The sequence below is a fragment of the Pinus tabuliformis genome, chromosome J (genome assembly GCF_031772625.1).
Source record: "Pinus tabuliformis cultivar Carrire ecotype Pingquan chromosome J, CPIR1, whole genome shotgun sequence".
NCBI lineage: Eukaryota > Viridiplantae > Streptophyta > Pinopsida > Pinales > Pinaceae > Pinus > Pinus tabuliformis.
In genome coordinates, this window is record NC_142295.1 from 1,194,459,504 (window position 1) to 1,194,479,596 (window position 20,093).

The window sequence follows — 20,093 nt, forward strand, 5'->3', positions numbered from 1 at the left end:
GTGCATATTCTGTAGTCTGTAATAATGTGATCTTCTTAGCCTTATTGAAGTAAAGCATAGTCAGTGGTCAGTGGCTCCTAGCTATGATTAAGATTGGCAGTTATGTGGGTTGGTATACCGGTATAATTTTGGGTGTGTGTAAATGCTGATTTGTGTCAGTAGTATTTAAAGTCCTTTCATATGGTTTTTACAGAAAATAATATTGATGGTGCTTATTATTTGCAATCTTGTTGGTTTAAATTTCTATTGGGTTTTATTGCCATGTCTGAAAAGTAATTTTTGGTTTTTACTATAAACTAAATGTAATTCTGTTTTTATCTACTACAGTATGCAGTTCGGGCATTTGCAGATGCTCTAGATGCTGTACCAATGGCTCTTGCAGAAAATAGTGGACTCCAACCTATTGATACTTTGACAGTAGTAAAGGCTCAACAGATAAGGGTATGCATATAGTCTCTTTCACCAGACAAGACATTCTGGAACAAGAATTGGCTAAATTTTTTTGTTATGTGAAAATTCTATGAAGTACTTTTCCGAGGAGGATTGTTTTAACTTTTAGCATTGGTTTCTTATTCTCAATTTTTATGCATGAAGTTTCTTTTCGTAATTTGCTTGAATTATTAACATGTGCAGGAAAGTAACCCACATTTGGGAATAGATTGTAATGATGTTGGTACAAATGACATGAAGGAGCAAAATGTCTTCGAAACTCTGATCGGCAAAAAACAACAGTTGTTACTTGCCACACAGGTGGTTAAGATGATTCTAAAAATTGATGATGTTATAACACCATCCGGGTATTAATTTCTACATTATCACTTCAATATTAAATTTATCCTCCAAAGATTCTTTAAAGAGTTGATTCTCAGAAGAAAACTATGACATTTTTTGTATACGTGCTGCAAAGCTTCTTCAGGACGGGAGCTGAAAAGTAGTTATACTGAAATCCGTTTTGTTGTGCATGTAGTGTCTAAGCACAAATTTGAGGATTTTTCTGCTGTCTAAAACTCGAGATGATTCCTGGCTGGTGCATATTCAATTTGGGATTTGCTTTCCCACTTTTATGGGATGGTAAAAAGTATGTTGCAGTCTGTAAAGCCTCTCTATAAAAAAATATATTATAAACATACACTAAACAATACACATTTATTGATGAGTGTTTAAATCAAGGTAGATTATCTGAGATATAATCTATTTTTGATCTTTTAGGTTCCTACAATCTAGGGTTTTGTTACATGTTCATTGGGGTCCTCATGTTCATGGGTTCATTATAGTTGCTAGAGCATGATATTTTAAACCATCTCATATGTTCAGGTGCTGTTTATTGTCTACATTAGTACCATTTGATAATTTGCATTTTTGGTTTTGAAAGGAGACTACTTTTTCTCTGTATAAAAGTAAGCCAGATTTATATTTGTCTGAGGTTTACAAATGAAACAAGAAAGGTTTATGGTGTGCCTCTACTCCATAAATATTTTGTTCTTTGGGGATTGTGTTAATATTTCGAAGGTTGTCGTCTTCAAACAGTATTGCTCCATTGTGCTTTAAAATCCAAAACAACAGTGACTTGTTTTGAACCTTTCTGGACTTGACCTGGTAATTGTGGCTTTGTGCTGATTTCTATTACTAGTTGCTATTATAGATTGGATTGTTATGTCTAATAGAGATACAAAATGACGGGTTTGTATGGTTATTGACACCTTTAAGTTGATTTCTTTTATTGTGAAACTTGTTTTTCTTAAAAACTGAATTCTAGGCAATTCTTGCTTATATTGCTGTCATGGTTTCTTCTATGGTTGGTCCTTATTAGCAAGTACTACAATAATTTTAGTGTATTTAATTAATAATTATATTAGTTTCAAACCATGTGATTAGCTTATATGAGCACTGACATTTTAGTAGTCACCAACTTGGTTTAGCTTTGCTTTCACTTGATATATCAGAAAAAAACCATATCAGGTATTTGCCCTGTTGGACAGGGGCGCACCGCTAGCATTTCTTGCATAAGGATGGGGTGATAGGTTTAATAATATCCCGGTTGTCCCTGATAAGGAGGGTGCAACACAGCAATGGTCCCTTGGACATCATCTATGGAATGAAACTATCTTGGGGATATCCCAGCATAATGTAGATGCTGGGATGTAGCCACCTTGTATGATGGTTCTGCCCCAAATATAGTCATGGAAAAACATTTCATCTTTTTGCTCTATTTGTTAATATATTACTAATTATTTGTAAATTTTTATAGTTTTATCTATATTGTAGAAGGGCAGGTTCCTTTACAACTACTGTCATCACTTGATCAGCAGTCCCTGAAATTTGTCCTCACATCCTTCCCGTCCTTTAACCTTGACTAAATATATAATTGGGGAATGTGGTCTATGACACCAATTTATCATTGAAGTGATCTTTTACAAGGGAAGTGATACTTGCCATGAGACCCTTTAAAAGGCTTTTGCAGTGTAGAGATTATGTCCTTTGTACATATTAGTAGGTATGAAATATTTTTTCAGTGTTGTGTCTATTCGGACACGTCGTGTTTTGTGACATTCTTTAATAAACTTATTATTCTGAGTTTTGGCCACTGAATCATCACAACAATAAGCTTAATACCAATTATAACATATTTTCATGATGTTATTTGATCAAGATACCTAATCATCACCAATGTTATGGCCCAGACATCATAAAGATGGAATTAAACTGCATTGGTTGCCCTCGTGTAGGTGAGTACCTAGGGCCATTTGTTGGATGGTCTGGAGATATCCTAGTGTGTACCCTACCAAGAGAGGACATCCTCTTATTTTTTTTCGAGTAATTGTTTCCTCCACATTCAGGTGAAGGGCACACGAACAGTTGTTGGATGGCCTGGGATAGTCGAAGTGCTTATCCTATCAAAAGGTTGCATTCTATCGAAGGGGGGCATCCTCTACTTCTGTAAATTCCAAGTGCAGGTTGTTTTTGAACATACATTTCTAACAAAGACGAATACTGTAGCTGATCAATAATGATGAGTAAAGCACATTGCTTTCTCAATGAGATGGGGAGTTCAAGGACATGTCCATATGGAAGACAATGTTGTCGTTGATAAGACAAGTCTCGTAAGATTAGATTTGTTGGACATAATCTGTTGTAAACCAACTAGATTCTCGAGGGTTTAGCCACCTTGAAATCTTTGTCCAATCACGATGTTCCTTGATTTAAGTTTAAATAGAGCAGTCATTAATGGAAGTACATACAAAACAATGGAGGTTAATGTAGGGATAGAGGAAATTTCATAGTTTAATTTGGGGCAGCCTGCACTAATGAAAAAAACCAAAGATTCAGGGATTTTTTTCACTGTATGAGCACATTTTTTTGTGGTCTTGTTGATTTTAAGATCTACAATTATCGCGATGATAACTTATTATTAATAATCTTTAATTGATCGTAGTCTCAACCCACTTGTTTTTATGTTATTTTTATTCCAAATTATAATATTTTTACTTACTATTAACTATTATTTTAATATTTTTTTGGTCAGTTTAATTTCTAGGTTTTTAACTAATTTTATTTTTAATATATATATATATATATAGGTATTGGCAACTAAATAAGTTTCATACTGGCATGGCATGGGTCAATTCCAACCACCATTATAATTTTATAATTTCTAGGCAAATCATGCTCTGATTGAATTGAGCTGCCCTAGGGACTAATTAATTTTGTATGGGTTTATATTTACTTTACACCATTATTATTAATTAATTGGTTAAATCCCTTTCATGTTTTATTTAAATGACTAAATCCATTTGAATCTATTTATTTCAAGGGATCACCTTGTTAAATCCCTTTCATGTTTGATTTAAATGATTAAATCCATTTGAATCTATTTATTTCAAGGGATAACCTTTGTATATCTCATAAAACCGCTGCGAGGACTCTCTATACAAAAGAGGCTTCTAAACTCGAAAAGTGTATTTTCAAAAGGTGTATTACTATTATGATTAATTATGTAAGTTTTCATTGTTATCCATTGTGTTTGTTATGGCAAGGCTAATTGGCCCTTGCTCGGAGACAATCGTCTAAAAGATACTGAAAAGACCAATTGACCTCCACATGGAGACAACTTTGTAAAACAATAGATTGCTAACTGCTGTGATTACCTATTCAATTACAACCTCTAAATTTCATTATCTATTTAGTTAGACACTGAGTAGTTGATCTAGTCCCTATTGAAAACAAAAATGGGGAGATTTATTTGTGGATTCTGGAAATCGAAAGTTAGCTGCCTTGAAGGGTTAATGTTCACTCCTGCGAACAAAAATAGTCATATCAAGCGGATATTAAGTTAAAATTATTTTGAAGACCATGATTAGGAAGACTATAGTAATTGATCTATATAATTAAGTTAAAATTATTTTGATGACCATGATTAGGAAGACCATAGTAATTGATCTATATAATATCATTGTGAGAAAAACATTATAAACTATTTCCAACTAGAATAAAACACTATTTACATATTATGTCTTGAGTGTACACATATTGATACGATAAGCTTATTGGAAAGCTTGCCAGGCACGAATGAAAATGAGTGTTTTTTGTTTTGAAAATAAAACACTCTTTACATATTATGTGTTGAGTGTACAAATATTGATACGAAGTTAAGCTTATTGGAAAGTTTGACCGTCATGAATGAAAATGTGTTTTTTTGTTTTGTTTTGTTTTTTATCATGTTTATAATTTAATTGGAAGATTTGTCTTAGAATTTAGGGATATTGGAAAGCCATAAACGCTTTGTTGAGGAAGGGAGTTAAATTTGTAGATATAAGCTTTTTGAGAATTTATAAAAAGGTATTTCTAGATATTTCTCCTTGACATTTTTAATTTTGATAACAACTTTATATATCTGCTAGGAGGTTGATGTGTAAGTATATCTGTCCTCTACTTGGAGTTGACATGTGTCCCTCTTAAAATAAAAATAAAATATTTTCTAAATAGAAAAGCAATGTCCACTAAAAAATGAATATGTTATGCGTGTTTAGTAAGTTTTCCATATGATTTAATATAATTTAATGTAAACTAATTAGAAGTGAATTTTTTTAGTTAAAGAAAATAGTGTAAGTATGTCTGTCATCAACTTGGAGTTGACATGTGTCCCTCTTAAAATAAAAATAAAATATTCTCTAAATAGAAAAACAATGTCCACTAAAAAATTGAATATGTTATGCGTGTTTAGTAAGTTTTCCATATGATGTAATATAATATAATGTAAACTAATTAGAAGTGAATTTTTTTTTGTTAAAGAAAATATTTTAAAATGGGTTGATAAAATCTCTGGAGGCACATGTTATGTAAAATATTTTAACATCAACAATGTATATATTATATATTTTATATATTGTTTGAAATTTTTTTTATGTATATATTGTATAAAGCTATTGAAAAAATAATTTTTTTTATGGTTAAAACGTTTGAAGTACTATCAGTGTCTTACAATTTGGCCATTATTTAGGTATATGTTTTTTTTCAAAATCCAACAAAGTTTTTTGTACTTATAAGTTTAAGTTATGTACTCTATATAGCATTGAAAAATAAAACTTAAACAATGAAAAATTACACATTGTATTTTGCATTCTAGAAAAAATTTGCATGTGAAGAAATTTGATCCCACTCGGCTCATGTTAGATCCGTGTTTAAGATGGACTTGTGCTGGTTTATTTGCAAAATCAAGATGGAGACAACAGACTAACATTGTATTCAAGAGCTCAATAATTTGAAGATTATGAGCATGAGTATATTCTAAGGGCAAGATATGTCTATGCTTTGGACTAATTTTCTCACGACATATGGGTAACTTAGACATTAAGCCACTCAACGCAATAAAAAGCTAGGGGCTATGGAAATTATGTTTCCAAGTTTGAAGGTTATGCCTCTCAAAAGGGGATACATGTATGAATGGTGCTGATGATAGACCAAGATTGATTTAAGATCTTAGATATGCAAACGATGTTTACAATGCTAGAAAATTTGAGTTCTTAAGTCCTTGTTCCACCTTAGAAGCTACACAATTAGGTGCCTTGATATTGTGCATCTTCATAAGGTTCTTTCCAAATTACATGAGATGTGGCTCATTATGTTGCTCCAATGATCATACATAAGGTGATCAAGGATGGTTTTTGATATGTATATAATAATACTAGTTGTGAAAATCTTGTCAAAAGTTTTATGAGAGTGAAAGTGGTCTACTATGCCTCTATAATTTGTGTTGGGTGTAATTCCACTTGTCAACGGGGGCTTACATATAATTGGTCCTACTTACATTAAATAACGTTCATGCTTACATATTAATTGCCACTTAATATCCCAATAAGACACTAAAGCAAACCATTACTGTGAAATTATAGGCATCCTAGAGAGTAACATAATTGATGCAGAAGATCATAAAATCTTGCACGCAATCAACTACTAGAACCCAGTTTCTGCCCATAGTGCACAACTACTTGTATGCTAGTGTTGACATAATTTATGTACTAACAAATATAATGAGGGATTGAGTTATAGGGAAAAAGGTAAGAGACCAACAATTTTTCATTTCTTATTCATAAAGACATCAATTTTTTCTTACAATATGTGTACATTCATACTCTAAATTATGGCTTTCCATATGCATTGTTGGTTTCGCCACTAGATGCACCTAATTGTTCTTCTTCTCGACTTCTCCATTATTTTCTAGCTTCACAAGCAATTCTACCATTTGCTTCTCCCTTCTTGGCCCCTTTGTTTATTTATTGCTTTTAATTGATGGTTGGAATTTGAATGGTTGCATCAGTTCAACTTTCTACTCTACTTCTCGAACTAGTCACCATTTCTTAGCATAGGTGATGAACTTCGGTATTGCAACAAGAATGCTGCAACTTCCAAGGCCACCAACTTAAATTATCAACTTAGGGTTCGTACAAACTTAAGAGGTATCAACACTATATGTGCAACATGTAATGTGTCATTCATTTGTTGATCTGATGCAATGAAGTGAATTCCATGAAATCCAAACCTAAACTAATTGCATAAATGGAAATGTTACTCTATTTGCAGAGAGAAAATCCTAGTTAGTTTTGCAGAAATAAAAGACTATTCTACTTTGCATGAACGTAAATGTTAATCCTATTTGTAGAAATGTAAACATTGACCTATATCCAGAGGGTAAATGGTACATCAAAAGGTTGCCTAGTCTATGCAATAGAAATAACAATGTTGGAAATGGAAACCATAACATAAGATGTATGAAACAAAATGAAATGATTCTTTAATCACTACATTCAAGATAGATTTTGTCGATAGAGCTCACAAAATGCTTCATGAAAATCATCATTATGCTCTTCAATTTATGAATCTTTCTATTAATCCAAACCATCGAGGTGAATTGCAATGGAGAAGAGCCAAGGCTTAAGAGGTCTTTTGGTCTTACTAAATCACGGATTTAGAGCATAGGGGTCATGATTCAAGCCTAAGAGACAAAAACCATGCTTTTGGAGCAGATATGGTCAAGTTTACACGTGCTACAGGAGGTGCTACAAGAGGTTCTGTTTGCTACACGAGCGAGATAACTTGTCGAATGCCCAAGCAAATAAAATGCAAATGGCATGAATTTTTTTTGTTATTAAGTAGGATGTATTAGGACTCTATTCCAAGTGCAATCACTCCAAAATACCCCTGTTAACATGTGCTAAAAAATAGCAGAAAATCACTACTCTAAAAACTTGAATTCAAGAACTAGTGAGCTAGTTAACATACCAAATGCCTTAATCAAGTGCAACTGCTATGGGGTAAATTTTGTTATTAATTTGAATGTTTTTATGACCCAATACAAATGGAATCAACTCAAATGAAATTCATTAACACGTTCTAAAACATAATAGAAAATTACTACTATTCTGCTACAACAGACTTTAAGAAATTCTAGTTTTGTGAATTAGTAGACCAATCCAAGTAGCTCAATGGTGGATATGACTTTTCAAATTTCTTATAAGGATGCATCATGCTTGTGAATCTATAAATAACCTGCAAAACAACTCACTTCAATCATTTAACCATTGTAACGAACAACAAAAGAGGTATGAATAGTAAATACAAAAATAAAAGATGCAAGTGAAAAAGACATTTAAAGGAAATAAAAAAATTGTACAAGAGGGCTCTGAGGCTCTTGGGATGGCCAAGCCCAAGAATACTCAGAGCCATATGAAGGAAACCAAGCTTTAGAAGCTAAAAATGACACCAAACTTCACTATTTAAATCAATACAAGTACATCCCTGCAAGAAATAAAAGTGGAGTTGCTAAACAATAAGTTTTCTCCACAAGAAAACTAAGAAATACATGTCCCTAGAGGAAAATTAGAATTGGTACTTATATAAATAGATGAGGAAGCGTTCTCTATGAAATGAAGCAACTTTCCCCTTCAAAATCCCTCAAAAAGTGGATATGGTTCTCAATGCTAGGAATCTTCATTAAATGACAGAGAACACATTCTTAGATTTTCTGAGCCTCCAAAATTTGTGCAATAATTTCAATATATATTCTTAATTTATTAACCAATCTTGGTCCATCATGTAGTAGGGAGCAAGTCCCTAGATTATCTCATTCAGAATTTACTCAATATTTTCTCATTTTTTTTGCAAAAATAAATAATATTAAGCACATAATATGCAATTACTTATAAACCTTCCTAGGAACATATTAAAGCTAGCAAATCTGTTCTTCTTGTAGCAGTGATGTTCCTTCTTGTTGCAGTTTTGTTCCTTCCTGTAGCACGCAACCCGAATCCTATAGCAACTAATTTTGATGATGGTCATTGAAAAACAAATATGACTTTGAAAAGCTAGAATAAAAGAAGTATTTAAATGATAATCAAGTAACTATAGAGTGAAGAAACTCCCTATTGTTTCGTTGGATGGAACACTTTGGAGTGGAAGATGGTTAAGTCTTGGATCACTATGGCTCGAAGAGTTGGTTGATCTCGTGAAGATTCCCCCCACTTCCGGATGGATTTCCTACACACAAACGAAAATCTTTCCTACACATTTGAAAAAGATATTAGTTCATACATGGATTAGAGCAATATAATAAACAAGATAACTAAACATTTCTCCTAAAATGAATTGGAAAGCCTATTCATAGAAACTCTAAATCAATGGGTTCCAAATAAAATGGTAAAATACACTCTAATATTCATTCAATATGCGAAAAGAAATGAACATAAAAACATTAGCATGAAAATAAGTCAGTTCATTACGCCAAGAGAACAGAAGCCATGTTGCCCCAAAGTCTTGATTATATAAAAAATGTGCAAGTACAAACATGCAGAATCTCATGAAGCCCAATAGCTCATAACATGATACAATAGAAGAGCCCATAGCCTCATTATAAATATATAGAGAGTTGGGAGTAAATTTCAATGTAGAAGTCATTAAACAAGTGACATGAGGTGACAATCTCAAAGAGAAATTCGAATTTGTTGAATGGAGCTCCAATGCCAAGTGTAAAAATCGATTTCTGGCAAGTGGACATCATTTTCTTCTTCACTTATTTGCCAAATTCGAATTTTATGATGGAATGACAAGTGTAGATGGGTGGTAACCCATGTGGGGACAATTTCCATAAAAAGCTCCACCAAAGATTTTCCCAAGTCTTCCCAAATGTGCATTAACTTTGCAAATTCGAATTTCTAAATAAGCAACTTTTTCATTTAATGCCAGAAATTCGATTTTATCTGAGAGCACATGTCCTCTCCAATTGCCGCAAATTGCTGACTTGCAGGTCAACAAAGGGCACTTTGATAAAACTGCTAAAGTAACTTAAATTATAATTACTACAGTAGGCCCCAAACCTATAAAATGGAACCCTTCCCCCATTCTAGGACACAAAAAAGATTTTTCTCATTTGCATTTATACTATTGATGGGTTTGTAAGAGGGTTTTGGAGTTTCTGTCTATGCGCTATTTGTGATGTATAATATTATACTTTATGAATTATAAAAAATGTAAAATTTTTATGCCTGCTTGGGTATGTGTCTGGATCTAGATCATGCTAAGGTTAAGAAAGATGGAATCAAAAGCCTGCCATATTTTTTCTCTCCAAGGATAAAAGATTCCTGTGACAACCAATGGTTACTAACAGAGGGTGGACTTCTTTTTATCAAGGAGGCAGATACATGATTGTGCACACCCTGGCCTACCCTACATGCATGTACACCTGACATGGAACATCTGTGCAAATAATAAGCCATCACTAATACGACAATCCAGTTATCAGCAAGAGATTTACGGCTATTTACTTTGATAGATGGAATATGCCACAAAAACTATGATATATGCTGCGGCCTGCCCAGAAAAGTCTTACCACAATAGTAGTTTTCCATTAGTTTCTCTGGACTGTCCAGAAAAAGCATGCAAATTCTTCCAATAAAGATGCCAGAATTGCAAACTGCCAATGCCAACGTAGACCCGATTGAGGTGCTGTACAAATTTAGTGCACTAAATGGCATACTTGCAGTGCATGTTTATTAAGCTTATGAGCTTTCATAGTTGAAAAGCGGCAAAATGCTTCTGTCATAGCCCAACAATTTGCCTAGTAAATTTTCCTTAATAATGGAAGTGACTAACCCAATTGTGAATGAGGGTTCCTATGTCCTACCTTATCTTTAACTGGTTCCTGGGCCTCATTGTGGCTTTGGTGCATATTCTGTAGTCTGTAATAAGGTGATCTTCTTAGCCTTACTGAAGTAAAGCATAGTCAGTGGGCAGTGGCTCCTAGCTATGATTAAGATTGGCAGTTATGTGGGTTGGTATACCGGTATAATTTTGGGTGTGTGTAAATGCTGATTTGTGTCAGTAGTATTTAAAGTCCTTTCATATGGTTTTTACAGAAAATAATATTGATGGTGCTTATTATTTGCAATCTTGTTGGTTTTAATTTCTACTAGGTTTTATTGCCACGTCTGAAAAGTAATTTTTGGTTTTTACTATAAACTAAATGTAATTCTGTTTTTATCTACTACAGTATGCAGTTCGGGCATTTGCAGATGCTCTAGATGCTGTACCAATGGCTCTTGCAGAAAATAGTGGACTCCAACCTATTGATACTTTGACAGCAGTAAAGGCTCAACAGATAAGGGTATGCATATAGTCTCTTTGACCAGACAAGACATTCTGGAACAAGAATTGGCTAAATTTGTTTGTTATGTGAAAATTCTATGAAGTACTTTTCCGAGGAGGATGGTTTTAACTTTTAGCATTGGTTTCTTATTCTCAATTTTTATGCATGAAGTTTCTTTTCGTAATTTGCTTGAATTATTAACATGTGCAGGAAACTAACCCACATTTGGGAATAGATTGTAATGACGTTGGTACAAATGACATGAAGGAGCAAAATGTCTTCGAAACTCTGATCGGTAAAAAACAACAGTTGTTACTTGCCACACAGGTGGTTAAGATGATTCTGAAAATTGATGATGTTATAACACCATCCGGGTATTAATTTCTACATTATCACTTCAATATTAAATTTATCCTCCAAAGATTCTTTAAAGAGTTGATTCTCAGAAGAAAACTATGACATTTTTGTATGCGTGCTGCAAAGCTTCTTCAGGACGGGAGCTGAAAAGCAGTTATACTGAAATCCGTTTTGTTGTGCATGTAGTGTCTAAGCACAAATTTGAGGATTTTTCTGCTGTCTAAAACTCGAGATGATTCCTGGATGGTGCATATTCAATTTGGGATTTGCTTTTCCCACTTTTATGGGATGGTAAAAAGTATGTTGTAGTCTGTAAAGCCTCTCTATACAAAAATATATTATAAACATACACTAAACAATACACATTTATTGATGAGTGTTTAAATCAAGGTAGATTATATGAGATATAATCTATTTTTGATCTTTTAGGTTCCTACAATCTAGGGTTTTGTTACATGTTCATTGGGGTCCTCATGTTCATGGGTTCATTATAGTTGCTAGAGCATGATATTTTAAACTATCTCATATGTTCAGGTGCTGTTTATTGTCTACATTAGTACCATTTGATAATTTGCATTTTTGGTTTTGAAAGGAGACTACTTTTTCTCTGTATAAAAGTAAGCCAGATTTATATTTGTCTGAGGTTTACAAATGAAACAAGAAAGGTTTATGGTGTGCCTCTACTCCATAAATATTTTGTTCTTTGGGGATTGTGTTAATATTTCGAAGGTTGTCGTCTTCAAACAGTATTGCTCCCAAAACAACAGTGACTTGTTTTGAACCTTTCTGGACTTGACCTGGTAATTGTGGCTTTGTGCTGATTTCTATTACTAGTTGCTATTATAGATTGGATTGTTATGTCTAATAGAGATACAAAATGACGGGTTTGTATGGTTATTGAAGTTGATTTCTTTTATTGTGAAACTTGTTTTTCTTAAAAACTGAATTCTAGGCAATTCTTGCTTATATTGCTGTCATGGTTTCTTCTATGGTTTCTTCTATGGTTGGTCCTTATTAGCAGGTACTATAATCATTTTAGTGTATTTAATTAATAATTATATTAGTTTCAAACCATGTGATTAGCTTATATGAGCACTGACATTTTAGTAGTCACCAACTTGGTTTAGCTTTGCTTTCACTTGATATATCAGAAAAAAACCATATCAGGTATTTGCCCTGTTGGACAGGGGCGCACCGCTAGCATTTCTTGCATAAGGATGGGGTGATAGGTTTAATAATATCCCGGTTGTCCCTGATAAGGAGGGTGCAACACAGCAATGGTCCCTTGGACATCATCTATGGAATGAAACTATCTTGGGGATATCCCCAGCATAATGTAGATGCTGGGATGTAGCCACCTTGTATGATGGTTCTGCCCCAAATATAGTCATGGAAAAACATTTCATCTTTTTGCTCTATTTGTTAATATATTACTAATTATTTGTAAATTTTTATAGTTTTATCTATATTGTAGAAGGGCAGGTTCCTTTACAACTACTGTCATCACTTGATCAGCAGTCCCTGAAATTTGTCCTCATATCCTTCCCGTCCTTTAACCTTGACTAAATATATAATTGGGGAATGTGGTCTATGATACCAATTTATCATTGAAGTGATCTTTTACAAGGGAAGTGATACTTGCCATGAGCCCCTTTAAAAGGCTTTTGCAGTGTTGAGATTATGTCCTTTGTACATATTAGTAGGTATGAAATATTTTTTTTAGTGTTGTGTCTATTCGGACATGTGGTGTTTTGTGACATTCTTTAATAAACTTATTATTCTGAGTTTTGGCCACTGAATCATCACAACAATAAGCTTAATCCCAATTATAACATATTTTCATGATGTTATTTGATCAAGATACCTAATCATCACCAATGTTATGGCCCAGACATCATAAAGATGGAATTAAACTGCATTGGTTGCCCTCGTGTAGGTGAGTACCTAGGGCCATTTGTTGGATGGTCTGGAGATATCCTAGTGTGTACCCTACCAAGAGAGGACATCCTCTTATTATTTTTCGAGTAATTGTTGCCTCCACATTCAGGTGAGGGGCACACAAACAGTTGTTGGATGGCCTGGGATAGTCGAAGTGCTTATCCTATCAAAAGATTGCATTCTATCGAAGGGGGGCATCCTCTACTTCTGTAAATTCCAAGTGCAGGTTGTTTTTGAACATACATTTCTAACAAAGATGAATACTGTAGCTGATCAATAATGATGAGTAAAGCACATTGCTTTCTCAATGAGATGGGGGAGTTCAAGGACATGTCCATATGGAAGACAATGTTGTCGTTGATAAGACGAGTCTCGTAAGATTAGATTTGTTGGACATAATCTGTTGTAAACCAACTAGATTCTCGAGGGTTTAGCCACCTTAAAATCTGTCCAATCACGATGTTCCTTGATTTAAATCAAGTTTAAATAGAGCAGTCACTAATGGAAGTACATACAAAACAATGGAGGTTAATGTAGGGATAGAGGAAATTTCATAGTTTAATTTGGGGCAGCCTGCACTGATGAAAAAAACCAAAGATTCAGGGATTTTTTTCACTGTATGAGCACATTTTTTTGTGGTCTTGTTGATTTTAAGATCTACAATTATCGCGATGATAACTTATTATTAATAATCTTTAATTGATCGTAGTCTCAACCCACTTGTTTTTATGTTATTTTTATTCCAAATTATAATATTTTTACTTACTATTAACTATTATTTTAATTTTTTTTGGTCAGTTTAATTTCTAGGTTTTTAACTAATTTTGTATATTATATATATATATATATATATATATAGGTATTGGCAACTAAATAAGTTTCATACTGGCATGGCACGGGGTCAGTTCCAATTACCATTATAATTTTATAATTTCTAGGCAAATCATGCTCTAATTGAATTGAGCTGCCCTAGGGACTAATTAATTTCGTATGGGTTTATATTTACTTTACACTATTATTATTAATTAATGGGTTAAATCCCTATTAATTGGTTAAATCCCTTTTATGCTTTATTTAAATATGACTAAATCCATTTGAATCTATTTGTTTCAAGGGATCACCTTGTTAAATCCCTTTTATGTTTTATTTAAATGACTAAATCCATTTGAATCTATTTATTTCAAGGGATCACCTTTGTATATCTCATAAAACCGCTGCGAGGACTCTCTATACAAAAGAGGCTTCTAAACTCGAAAAGCGTATTTTCAAAAGGTGTATTACTATTATGATTAATTATGTAAGTTTTCATTGTTATCCATTGTGTTTGTTATGGCAAGGCTAATTGGCCCTTGCTCGGAGACAATCGTCTAAAAGATACTGAAAAGACCAATTGACCTCCACATGGAGACAACTTTGTAAAACAATAGATTGCTAACTGCTGTGATTACCTATTCAGTTACAACCTCTAAATTTCATTATCTATTTAGTTAGACACTGAGTAGTTGATCTAGTCCCTATTGAAAACAAAAATGGGGAGATTTATTTGTGGATTCTGGAAATCGAAAGTTAGCTGTTTTGAAGGGTTAATGTTCACTCCTGCGAACAAAAATAGTCATATCAAGCGGATATTAAGTTAAAATTATTTTGAAGACCATGATTAGGAAGACTATAGTAATTGATCTATATAATTAAGTTAAAATTATTTTGATGACCATGATTAGGAAGACCATAGTAATTGATCTATATAATATCATTGTGAGAAAAACATTATAAACTATTTCCAACTAGAATAAAACACTCTTTACATATTATGTCTTGAGTGTACACATATTGATACAAAGTTAAGCTTATTGGAAAGCTTGCCCGCCACGAATGAAAATGAGTGTTTTTTTGTTTTGAAAATAAAACACTATTTACATATTATGTGTTGAGTGTACACATATTGATACGAAGTTAAGCTTATTGGAAAGCTTGACCGCCATGAATGAAAATGAGTTTTTTTGTTTTGTTTTGTTTTTTATTATGTTTATAATTTAATTGGAAGATTTGTCTTAGAATTTAGGAATATTGGAAAGCCATAAACACTTTGTTGAGGAAGGGAGTTAAATTTGTAGATGGAGTAGGATATATAAGCTTTTTGAGAATTTATAAAAAGGTATTTCTAGATATTTCTCCTTGACATTCTTAATTTTGATAACAACTTTATACATCTGCTAGGAGGTTGATGTGTAAGTATGTCTGTCCTCTACTTGGAGTTGACATGTGTCCCTCTTAAAATAAAACTAAAATATTTTCTAAATAGAAAAACAATGTCCACGAAAAAATGAATATGTCATGCGTGTTTAGTAAGTTTTCCATATGATGTAATATAATTTAATGTAAACTAATTAAAAGTGAATTCTTTTTGTTAAAGAAAATAGTGTAAGTATGTTTGTCATCAACTTGGAGTTGACATGTGTCCCTCTTAAAATAAAAATAAAATATTCTCTAAATAGAAAAACAATGTCCTCTAAAAAATGAATATGTTATGCGTGTTTAGTAAGTTTTCCATATGATGTAATATAATATAATGTAAACTAATTAGAAGTGAATTTTTTTTGTTAAAGAAAATATTTTAAAATGGGTTGATAAAATTTCTGAAGGCACATGTTATGTAAAATATTTTGACATCAACAATGTATATATATATATATATTGTTTGAAAAAAAATTATGTATATATTGTATAAAGCTATTGAAAAAATAATTTTTTTTATGGTTAAAACGTTTGAAGTAGTGTCAGTGTCTTACAATTTGGCCATTATTTAGGTATATGTTTTTTTTTCAAAATCCAACAAAGATTTTTGGACTTATAAGTTTAAGTTATGTACTCTATATAGCATTGAAAAATAAAACTTAAACAATGAAAAATTACACATTGTATTTTGCATTCTAGAAAAAATTTGCATGTGAAGAAATTTTGATCCCACTCGGCTCATGTTAGATCCGTGTTTAAGATGGACTTGTGCCGGTTTATTTGCAAAATCAAGATGGAGACAACAGTGTAACATTGTATTCAAGAGCTCAATAATTTTGAAGATTATGAGCATGAGTATATTCTAAGGGCAAGATATGTCTATGCTTTGGACTAATTTTCTCACGACATATGGGTAACTTAGACATTAAGCCACTCAACGCAATAAAAAGCTAGGGGCTATGGAAATTGTGTTTCCAAGTTTGAAGGTTATGCCTCTCAAAAGGAGATACATGTATGAAAGGTGCTGATGATAGACCAAGATTGGTTTAAGATCTTAAATATGCAAACGATGTTTACAATGCTAGAAAATTTGAGTTCTTAAGTCCTTGTTCCACCTTAGAAGCTACACAATTAGGTGCCTTGATATTGTGCATCTTCATAAGGTTCTTTCCAAATTACATGAGATGTGGCTCATTATGTTGCTCCAATGATGATACATAAGGTGATCAAGGATGGTTTTTGTTATGTATATAATAATACTAGTTGTGAAAATCTTGTCAGAAGTTTTATGAGAAAGTGAAAGTGGTCTACTATGCCTTTATAATTTGTGTTGGGTGTAATTCCACTTGTCAACGGGGGCTTACATATAATTGGTCCTACTTACATTAAATAACTTTCATGCTTACATATTAATTGCCACTTAATATCCCAATAAGACACTAAAGCAAACCATTACTGTGAAATTATAGGCATCCTAGAGAGTAACATAATTGATGCAGAAGATCATAAAATCTTGCACACAATCAACTACTAGAACCCAGTTTTTGCCCAGAGTGCACAACTACTTGTATGCTAGTGTTGACATAATTTATGTACTAACAAATATAGTGAGGGATTGAGTTATAGGGAAAAAGGTAAGAGACCAACAATTTTTCATTTCTTATTCATAAAGACATCAATTTTTTCTTACAATATGTGTACATTCATACTCTAAATTATGGCTTTCCATATGCATTGTTGGTTTCGCCACTAGATGCACCTAATTGTTCTTCTTCTCGACTTCTCCATTATTTTCTAGCTTCACAAGCAATTCTACCATTTGCTTCTCCCTTCTTGCCCCCTCTGTTTATTTATTGCTTTTAATTGATGGTTGGAATTTGAATGGTTGCATTAGTTCAACTTTCTCCTCTACTTCTCGAACTAGTCACCATTTCTTAGCATAGGTGATGAACTTCGGTATTGCAACAAGAATGCTGCAACTCCCAAGGCCACCAACTTAAATTATCAACTTAGGGTTCGTACAAACTTAAGAGGTGTCAACACTATATGTACAACATGCAATGTGTCATTCATTTGTTGATCTGATGCAATGAAGTGAATTCCATGAAATCCAAACCTAAATTAATTGCATAAATGGAAATGTTACTCTATTTGCAGAGAGAAAATCCTAGTTACTTTTGCAGAAATGAAAGACTATTCTACTTTGCATGAATGTAAATGTTAATCCTATTTGTAAAAATGTAAACATTGACCTATATCCAGAGGGTAAATGGTACATCAAAAGGTTGCCTAGTCTATGCAATAGAAATAACAATGTTGGAAATGGAAACCATAACATAAGATGTATGAAACAAAATGAAATCATTCTTTAATCACTACATTCAAGATAGATTTTGTCGATAAAGCTCACAAAATGCTTCATGAAAATCATCATTACGTTCTTCAATTTATGAATCTTTCTATTAATCCAAACCATCGAGGTGAATTGCAATGGAGAAGAGGCAAGACTTAAGAAGTCTTTTGGTCTTACTAAATCACGGATTTAGAGCATAGGGGTCATGTTTCAAGCCTAAGAGACAAAAACCAAGCTTTTGGAGCAGATATGGTCAAGTTTACACGTGCTACATGAGTGCTACAGGAGGTGCTACAAGAGGTTCTGTTTACTACACGAGCGAGATAACTTGTCGAATGCCCAAGCAAATAAAATGCAAATGGCATGAGACAATTTTTGTTATTAAGTAGGATGTATTAGGACTCTATTCCAAGTGCAATCACTCCAAAATACCCCTGTTAACATGTGCTAAAAAATAGCAGAAAATCACTACTCTAAAAACTGGAAATTCAAAAACTAGTGAGCTAGTTAACATACCAAATGCCTTAATCAAGTGCAAATGCTATGGGGTAAATTTTGTTACTAATTTGAATGTTTTTATGACCCAATACAAATGGAATCAACTCAAATGAAACTCATTAACACGTTCTAAAAAATAACAGAAAATTACTACTATTCTGCTATAGGAGACTTCAAGAAATTCTAGTTTTGTGAATTAGTAGACCAATCCAAGTAGCTCAATGGTGGATATGACTTTTCAAAGTTTTTATAAGGATGCATCATGCTTGTGAATCTATAAGTAACCTGCAAAACAACTCACTTCAATCATTTAACCATTGTAACGAACAACAAAAGATGTATGAATAGTAAATGCAAAAATAAAAGATGCAAGTGAAAAAGACATTTAAAGGAAATAAAAAAATTGTACAAGAGGGCTCTGAGGCTCTTGGGATGGCCAAGCCCAAGAATACTCAGAGTCCTATGAAGGAAACCTAGCTTTAAAAGCTAAAAATGACACCAAACTTCATTATTTAAATCAATAAGTTTTCTCCACAAGAAAACTAAGAAATACATGTCCCTAGAGGAAAATTAGAATTGGTACTTATATAAATAGATGAGGAAGCGTTCTCCATGAAATGAAGCAACTTTCCCCTTCAAAATCCCTCAAAAAGTGGATATGGTTCTCAATGCTAGGAATCTTCATTAAATGACAGAGAACACATTCTTAGATTTTCTGAGCCTCCAAAATTTGTGCAATAATTTCAATATATATTCTTAATTTATTAACCAATCTTGGTCCATCATGTAGTAGGGAGCAAGTCCCTAGATTATCTCATTCAGAATTTACTTAATATTTTCTCATTTTTTTTGCAAAAATAAATAATATTAAGCACATAATATGCAATTACTTATAAACCTTCCTAAGAACATATTAAAGCTAGAAAAACATATTAAAGCTAGCAAATCTGTTCTTCTTGTAGCAGTGATGTTCCTTCTTGTTGCAGTTTTGTTCCTTCCTGTAGCACACAACCCGAATCCTATAGCAACTAATTTTGGCATGCCAAGAGGTGGTAGGTCCACCTTTTATTTTTTATTTTTGTTTTCTATATATATATATATATATATATTTAATTTTTTTCTCTTTTTTAATTGCTTGAAAAATAAACTCAGAGTGCTTTTTGTTAACTGAGTTGGCCCTCACTTACCCCTTCGCACTCTTTTTCCTCCATCATGACTAAATGATTACAACCCACTTTATCAAGTCCTCTTCACTTTTGTCTTGTTCCTCTCCCACATGTGCAGGTGTCTTGGTGAAAAGTGAAGCTAACTGCTAGATAAGGCCAAGGTTGCTTTGCTACTGATTTTGGCTATAAAAAAACTTTTTCTTCATACACTTGCAATGTTTTTTAAACTAAAATAAGTTTGTAGGAAAGGTTTAGGGGATTGCATACCTGAGCCTTACCCTTGATGTGTTTTTGTAGGTGATATTGAGGCTGCTGATATATCTGTTGAAATTGCCTTTGGTGGTTCTGACGCTGCTAGTGATGATACTTTGATTGCTTTGTCTCCCTCTCCTTGTGCAATTTCTTGAGAAAA

At 32.9% G+C, this 20,093-nt stretch overlaps 2 protein-coding genes across 3 annotated transcripts; both read left to right on the plus strand.

Moving 5' to 3' along the window:
* The first annotated feature begins 330 nt into the window (after positions 1-330).
* LOC149231374 (T-complex protein 1 subunit epsilon-like) lies at positions 331-1,526 on the plus strand. The gene is made up of 3 exons (XM_089376286.1): positions 331-441; positions 634-797; positions 968-1,526. The coding sequence occupies exons 1-3, from the start codon at positions 370-372 to the stop codon at positions 972-974; spliced, it is 243 nt and encodes an 80-aa protein (XP_089232412.1). The 5' UTR covers positions 331-369; the 3' UTR covers positions 975-1,526.
* Positions 1,527-11,041: 9,515 nt separating this feature from the next.
* Positions 11,042-12,193, plus strand: LOC149231375 (T-complex protein 1 subunit epsilon-like). Of its 2 annotated transcripts, none has more exons than XR_016247439.1 (3): positions 11,042-11,152; positions 11,345-11,615; positions 11,934-12,193. XR_016247439.1 is itself a non-coding variant. In XM_089376288.1 (3 exons), exons 1-3 carry the CDS (start codon positions 11,081-11,083, stop codon positions 11,682-11,684), a joined length of 243 nt encoding a protein of 80 aa, XP_089232414.1. In that variant the 5' UTR covers positions 11,042-11,080; the 3' UTR covers positions 11,685-11,915. The 2 variants fall into 2 exon arrangements, 1 of the variants encoding a protein (XP_089232414.1); XM_089376288.1 differs by lacking the exon at positions 11,934-12,193 and adding an exon at positions 11,678-11,915 and having other exon boundaries at positions 11,345-11,508.
* The last annotated feature ends 7,900 nt before the right edge of the window (positions 12,194-20,093 follow it).

Bases quoted from the DNA above. Each gene is read 5' to 3' on its own strand.
- LOC149231374 (XM_089376286.1), top strand. From the start codon at position 370: ATGGCTCTTGCAGAAAATAGTGGACTCCAACCTATTGATACTTTGACA. The intron at 442-633 runs GTATGCATATAG...TAACATGTGCAG, and splicing joins TAAAGGCTCAACAGATAAGG to GAAAGTAACCCACATTTGGG.
- LOC149231375 (XM_089376288.1), top strand. From the start codon at position 11,081: ATGGCTCTTGCAGAAAATAGTGGACTCCAACCTATTGATACTTTGACA. The intron at 11,153-11,344 runs GTATGCATATAG...TAACATGTGCAG, and splicing joins TAAAGGCTCAACAGATAAGG to GAAACTAACCCACATTTGGG.